General features: G+C 39.9%; 1 protein-coding gene across 1 annotated transcript; it reads right to left on the bottom strand.

Moving 5' to 3' along the window:
* Positions 1–337: 337 nt before the first annotated feature.
* On the bottom strand, positions 338–4,688 carry LOC148786662 (uncharacterized). Its single transcript, XM_088886221.1, has 2 exons — positions 4,537–4,688; positions 338–968 (listed from the first exon to the last, which is right to left on the bottom strand). Exons 1-2 carry the CDS (start codon positions 4,686–4,688, stop codon positions 338–340), a joined length of 783 nt encoding a protein of 260 aa, XP_088742347.1.
* Positions 4,689–7,858: the final 3,170 nt, after the last annotated feature.

The following is a 7,858-nucleotide window of genomic DNA, read 5'->3' as shown; positions in this document are numbered from 1 at the left end:
TTGCTCATGATGATGAGTTTCCCCTGCTTTTGGATGAATTAGAGGATAATTAGATCTTGTTGATCTGTATGTACTTTGGATGGTTCTTTATCTTTTTCGCTTAGGACGATCTTTCTTAACTAGCCCCTCTTGCCCGTTTTGAACATTTCCATATAATTTTTGTGCGTACTATGATCTTTCCCAGGTCAGCACTATCGATCGCTTGTATTTATGTAATTGATCTTTTTCAGATCGTTTTTATTGAGATCTACCGCAGATCGTATTTAATGAGACTTTCCCAGTCATACATGGTCGATCTTTCTCAGATCGTTTCATTAAGCCTTTTCCAGGCGTACATTCAAGCATAAAACTTTCTAAGATTTCCAATGTTCCAGGTGCGCGGAAGTTCTCTTCCATTCGCATCTTCGAGTTTATATGCTCCTGACCTCTTTATTTCGACAACTTTATATGGTCCTTCCCAGGTGGGATCTAGTTTTTCCACGTGCTTCGAGACTTCGACGTTCTTGAGAACAAGGTCGCCTACTTGAAATTCACGCGGATGCACTCTTTTGTTGTAGTTTTTTAGCATTAGCCCTTTGTAGTGGAGCATCTTGGCATGTGCCTTCTCCCTTTTTTCTTCAATTGTAGTGAGATCAAACGATCTAGCCTCGTTGTTGGTGCTCGGATTGTAATTTGCGATCCTCAGTGTTTCCTCGCCTATCTCTGCAGGAATTATAGCTTCAGAACCATATCTTAAACAAAAAGGTGTCTCACCTGTAGAAGAACGCGGAGTTGTTCGGTATGCCCATAATACTCCTGGTAACTCTTCATCCCATGCTCCATTAGACGGAATTCTAGCCTTCAAATGTTGAAGGATGGTCCGGTTCGTTACTTCCGTTTGCCCATTTGCCCATTTGCTTGAGGGTGTCCAACCGAAGTAAAATTCTGCTGTATTTTCAACTCTTTTAACCAAGCAACTATCTGCTTTCCTTGGAATTGAGTCCCGTTATCTGATATCAATACTCTTGGTAGTCCAAATCTGCAGATTATATACTTCCAGATAAAATCAATCATCGCTTTTTCTGTTATCTTGGCTATCGCTTCCGCTTCCACCCATTTAGAGAAGTGGCAAAATTGCATTTTTGGTCCCGTTAGATAAGGCCATTATCACATCTAGTCCCACGCTTTTCATGGTCGACAGTTATGGTCCCCTGGTTTGCAAATTTTAACATTGTTGATCCTATAATCACCTTTCTTTTGTAATTTGTATTTACACCTCATGCTTAGGAATAGGCCCAACATGCTTCCGAAATAAATTAAAACCCCATAAATTCATACCTTGTTTTGACCGCTTTGTTTCCGGGTACTCCAAGTCCTCGATTTTACGGACTTCTTCCAACCACACTACCGTAGCAGATGGTTCGCAGGAAATTGGCTCCTTCAGTAACAAAACAGCACAGCCCTATTTCGTTTCCTACCTTAGGGCGTGAAAGGGATTCCAATACAGGGTCTTAATAGAATTTTGGATAACAAGCTGAACAAAAGCCTATCTTTTATTGAAGAAATATAGGAAATATTACATAGATATTATTCCTCCGTTGGAGGAAACAACTATTTAGCCTCTCATGGTGTAGAGGACTTAACTTGTTGGGGAAACCCCCATAAACTGAAAATTTGAAATATTACAGAAAAATGACTCAGAATTCTAATGCTTTGAAGAGTAAGAGAAGTTTTCTGATGATCCCCTTCTGTTTCCTTGCATCTTTATTTATAGGCGTCCGCGGACTTCAAATTCGGACTCCAAACTTGTTTTTATGATGACATCATTGCGTTCGTCATCGCCTTGTGATTTCCAGCTGTCTGTCATAATGGTTTGTCGGTCACATGATCTCCAGCTGGCTGCTTGGCTGACTGTTGGCTTTTTCTGCCGACAGTCTTATCCTCTCAATTTTTTACATCGTTTAACTTTTACTTCTCTTGGTAAAAATTTTTCTCTTTCCCTTATCTTGGTCCGGTTCGGGTTTATTTTTCGTGACCCAAATCTTTGTCCCGAACAGGGGCTTTTCTTGTTTCTCGCAGCAAGGGCACAAATGGTTATGCCATTGCCCAACATGCAACATATTGCACGTCTTCATCCTTGTGGCTTCGGTTGTCGGCAGCTTATTTTCCCAGATTAACATCCTCTTCTTTTCGAATAGGCTTTCAGCAAACTCCGTGCTTTTTCCTGTCATGGAATTCAACAGGAATGATCCATTCACTTTGTTTGAGAAAATCTTGAATGGATACTTGACTTTGTCCATCTGGTGAGACAGACCCATAGTCCCCAAGCTCTCCTTGTAGAGATACTATCTTCGCTAATGGCTGATACCAAGGGAGCTTCTCCTGAGGCAGCTTTGATTTTGTTGAAAGCTACCATATCTGGCCTTTGCAGCTTCATGAAATGGAATGCTGGATGAGACCCTTTTCCTGCAGTTTCTGGAGCTACTGAAACAAATTTTATCTCCAGAACATCGCCTCTTTTCAAGTGGGGGTTGTTTTGCCATGAATCAAAGACCGCCCCACTAATCCACTCCGGAAGTTTTGAGAGTTCCGGAAAACTCGGTGACATAGTATGAACCGAAGCAAGGGCTCCAAAATCATACCATTCTCTAATATCTTCTGGTTTAGACCCTTCTAACATCCAGACTCTGTTATATTTTCCGGACGTTTCGATAATGGTCTTGCCTAGATTGACTCCTTTGCAGGAAATTAATTTTTTCCACATACGCTGATAATCCTGCCAAGCAGAAGAAGATATTACTTCATTAGTATTAGCCTTAGAGGTGCCTGTCATTGGCCTAAGGCTAATCTCTCCCTCTTTAACCCCTGAGGTGCTGGGTTGACTTGAACCTACAGGAGTTTGCACTTCCTGTGATTCAATTATTGCCGTTTCACCAGAGTCTGGTAATGGCCTTGTGCAATCAGTACTTGAATCCGACGCTACAGGTGTAGAGCCCCTTACTCTAAAGGCATATTTTGGGTCATGCTCCCTCAACTCGTGAGTCATCCCCGAAGGTGACGCCTTCCAAATTGATTCTCGTAGGTCGTTCCATAGCGAAGTGGATGCTAGTAGGGAACTTCTTATTGCGACCTGAACAGTGTCTAGATCGGCTCTTTGGATTTGTCCGGCAACTTGGGCTTTGACTGCTAGTTGTCTGAACTTTCTGTCAAGCTCCTCGAGGTTTTCCCGGAGGTGCCTGAGTCTCAGCATGATGGAATTTGCTTCAGATGCCTCCATCTCTTGTCAGGAAATCTGCAAGAACATTTTCATGAGATTTTATGACGACAATATTATAACAATAATATTGGCATTCAGCTTGCCATCTGATAATACGAGCTTTCTCTATTTTTTATTCTAATTTATTCTTTAAGAAAGCCTTAACAGTAGTATTATCAACTTTTAAAGTAAATTCTTTAGCAAGTAAAAATAAAGGCCATTTTTTGAAAGCCTTCCAAACCGCAAAGAATTCTTTCTCGTTTATGTGCCAAACTTTGGCTTGTTGTTCTGAGAACAATCCTCCGGTATATCTACAGGGTTCCTCCCCTGTAGTTATCTTCTTCATGAGTACTGCCGCCCATCTGTAATCATTGGCATTTGTGTAGACTACCAATTCATCCCCGTCTTGCGGTATAGCAAGCTTTGGAAGGTTACTGCAAACTTGTTTTAGCTCACGAACCCTTTTGGTGTGGATTTCTTCCCATTTCCACTTTGAACTCTCCGTTTCTTTCAAGAGTGGTCGGAAATCCTTTCTGTATCTTGCAAGATCCTTAATGAAGATTCCTGCAAAATTAACAACTCCCAAGAAGCTTTGTAATTGCTTCTTGTCTTTGAGTACATCTGGAAAATTGCGGATTTTTTCCACAATATGGTCCTGCAACTCAATCCCTGTTTCGTCAATAAGGATTCCTAAAAATTCAATCTTATTGACTGCAATAGTGGCTTTCTTTTCAGAAATTACTAAACCTTCTTTATAGCATGCATCGGAAAATATTTCAAGATGTTTAATATGCTCTTTCATATTTTTGGATGCAATTAGTATGTCGTCAATATAGACAAACATGAACTCAAAATAATCTTTGAAAAGATTATCCATTTTTCTTTGAAATATCTGGGGTGCATTAGCAAAATCCATTGGAAGCACATTCCAGATATACTGTCCCTGTGGTGGGGAGAACGCAGTAAATTTCTTTGATTCACTCTCCATCTTAATCTGATAAAACCCAGATTTGCAATCGAATTTAGAAAACACTTTTGCTCCTTTAATGCAATCAATTAAGTGTTCTCTACTAGGAATGTAATAACCATCAAATTCTAATATCTTATTAATACCTTGATAGTTAATAACCAACCTGGGTTTACCTCTCTTGATCTCGCCATGGTTTCTTACCAAAAATCCAGGGCTACTGTAGGTAGAGATTCCAAGTTCAATGAGTCCAAGACTGATATGCTCTTTGATTATCATCTACATATCCTTCTTATCCTCCATGTTCATTTGGATAGGCTTGTATCGAACATACTCGTATTTGCATTCGTCTTTGACCTTAAGAGTAGCTTCGATCTTGTTCCTATCCCACCAAGCCTGAGGATTTTCACTGAAATTCCTCTGAATAAGCCTCTTGACATTCTCAAGAGAAAGCCTGCTTTCTTCGCTGATATCGAGTGCTTTCATTCCTAGTAGCGCTTCTTTAAGGTTTAGGATTTCCTCCTCGGATTCCTTATAGGAGCTATCGCTGTCTATGAGTCCCTGTTGCATGAAAGACAAAAGGACCTTACCAAATTTCCTCTTATCCTGCATTTTTGGATGAGTTAATTTGGCATCAAAATCACCACGTTTGCTGCGAAAATTTATTGGCATTATCCTGTTGAATGCCTTTTCTCTTCGCAACACCTGTATCTCACTACCACAGTTAGTAGTAAAGATTAACAGATTTCTTTGATTATCCTGCATATATCTTGCAAATGTTTGAATGAAATTGTTACCTAGCAAGATATCGACACATGTATCATGAAAGTAAATAGGAGGTGTTTTTACCCTAAACCAGGGTGATCCAAATGCTCCTCCAATCATGATCTTGGCTTCTCGTATTCCCTTATTGAGTATCAGGATTTTTTGTGAAAAATCCCTTCCTGCAATGACGGGTAAAGTTTCCCTTGCTTCATTAGGGAAAACTCCAGGTTTTGCCGTGCAAATAGCTGATCCTGAATCAATATAAGCTGGAAAATACTCCATCTTATATTGATCATATAACATACCAACAGATATGTATATAGAAAAAGGACTTGTCATTCAATCCTTATGGTGACACCATCAAGACTGAATTCCATTCCGTTACCTTTTCTTCCCCATGGTTTATGATCTTCAAAGAAACTTAACCCCAAAATCATACTTCCATTTTCTCTTCCTGCAACACCTGCAACTAAAATTTCATGACCTGCTATTTCTAACATGCCTTCATATCTTCCAACAACAGGTTGCTGCAAATGATATAAGTCATCACAAGGGAAAAAATTCTCTTTCTTAGTGATGTCAAATATAACTTGTATTTCTTTCCATCCTTCAGGGCATCTAAGTTTTACGTTATCTACCCTAATCTCTTGAGGAGTTAAAGCTTTTAATAATTCTTTCTCCTTTCCTTTATAGCCTGTAATCCTATCTTCCGAAAAGGACATTCGACTACTGAAATCAGTTCTAGAGCTAAGTTGTTTATCTAAAACTGGGTCATCTTTTATGATGATATCAACACCACCTATTCTAGGTATCCTAATAGGATTTGGTGTCATGACCTTAGCGAACTCCTTGAAAATTCTAGGAATCTCAATATACTCTTTCGTAAGAAACAAATCTGAATGATGCGTATTGGAAAGGGCATATGCAATTCTATAAGTTATAGAATACGGTCTATTTCCATCTCTCATTAGATCTTTTCTTTTAAAATCTTGATGAAGGGTTAAGACTCTACTAAAATCTTTGTCAGCTAGGTTGTATGCAATCCTAGGATGAATGTCAAACATCAGTTTTCCTGCATACAAGTTACCTATCATTGTTCCAAGACAACCATCCCTTAAGTTATTGATTCTTCTATCCATTATTGATAAATGTATTTCTGAATCAATCCCTTCCTTAAAAGTTGCTTTTATTACTACTTCAATAGTTCCTATGTGGATCCATTTCATAATAACGGCTACTTCTTCTCTAAGCTTACTCAATTCTTCAAGAATTTCTTCTTTAGGAATTAACTGCATTTCCATCACATTACCAGTAAGTTCCATAGGTATAGCAAACTCACCTGAACTTACTTTGTAGATTATGTGATGCTTCCTTTGGTTTAGTCCTATCTGGTTCAGGACTTTCCCAATTCCTCCAATCCTAAATCCATCATATGGGCTGAGGTTGGAATCTTGCCGCATGATTCTTTCCATGGTTTTGTTTGACACCGTCATTCTGGAAAAGAATACTGATAGGCTTTCGGAGGTTTGAAGCCTATCTCCTTGAATGTAGTTATTCTGACTCGGTTGAAGATCCATCCGAATCAGTCTCTATTTCCTCCTCATAGACGCTTTCGTCTGAAGGAAGATCTTCGAATTGGTAGATGGGTACCAAGTCACCATAGTAAACGGCATCTAGGATGTCATCCGTGGCTTCAAATTTTCTTAATTCACCACGTTTTTGCGGACAATCGGGAGATATATGTCCTTTTGCTCCACAAGTCCAGCAATTGCAATCTTTAAAACTTTCGTTGGCTCGAGTATGGGCCCGTCTGAAAGTTCTTCTTGTAGGGGCTCTTCCGGTGGATCTTGCATCTGTTCATCTAGATCCTTTGGATGAAGCCCTTGTTGGTCCTGTTCCTTGTCCAGCTTTGTATGTTCTGGCTTTGGACTTGGACCACCATGATCTCCGTCGGGAAAAGGTTCTTCTGGAACTCCTAGTGTAGGAGTCACTATTCTGCTTCTTCCTTTTCTTTGGCTCACTTGAGTTCTCCTATAATAGTTGGAAAATCATTGTTATCACAACAGAGAGGGGTTCGTTTAATTTTACCTCTCAGTCTTTTCATGTTCTTCTGGATGGATGCTTGATAACACCAATCCTTCAACTTGTCTTTAAGGAAGGACATTCTTCGCGCCACTGAATCCAGCTGTCCTTCAGGTACTTTGTATGATTGGATCAACATTTCCCTCCATGGACTGCATATTTTTGCGAAGAACATTAGAGCTGCTACTTCTGTTGCTACTCTACTTTGGAAGAAATACTTGCGGAACCAATAGATATATTCATCTACAGCGCAAATACTTCTTAATTCGAGGCTGAAAAGAGCTTGTGCATATTCCCTATCTTTTTCTGCCCTACTTCCTTCGAAATATCCATCTCCGATGAAGTGTATCTTGATAAGCCTTCCTAGCCGGTCAGCTATCGCGCCTTTCGAATCTCCGGCAAGGATGCTGGCTTTGGTATCTTCTGGGGTATTATCCCATCCGATTTTTACAGATCCCTCCAAGCTCAACTCTACAAGCTTTATGAAATTTTCTTTGTCGAGCTCCAGGGTAGTTGCTGCTATCTTGATTGCTGCAACCCATTCGTCTATCAATTTTTTGGTATTTCGAAAATCGATAATATCCAGATTTAGTATAGCGCCGTATGGATGTAAGGGCTGGAGCATGGTCCTTGCCCAAAGTGTATTCTCCGGCACTCTTTTTGGATTTCTTCTTGGATTTTCCTTTAATCTGGTTCCCACAAATGTTGGTGTGGCATTAGTGTGGAAATCCACACTCTCCTCATCGGTTGATCTTGTGGAGGATCATTAGAACATGTACTTCCTTCCGGTGGTGGTAGTGCTGGAGTGA

Source organism: Sesamum indicum, linkage group LG10 (genome assembly GCF_026168435.1).
Source record: "Sesamum indicum cultivar Baizhima isolate 11 linkage group LG10, ASM2616843v1, whole genome shotgun sequence".
NCBI classification, from domain to species: Eukaryota; Viridiplantae; Streptophyta; class Magnoliopsida; order Lamiales; family Pedaliaceae; genus Sesamum; species Sesamum indicum.
This window is presented reverse-complemented; position numbering and strand designations above follow the sequence as displayed.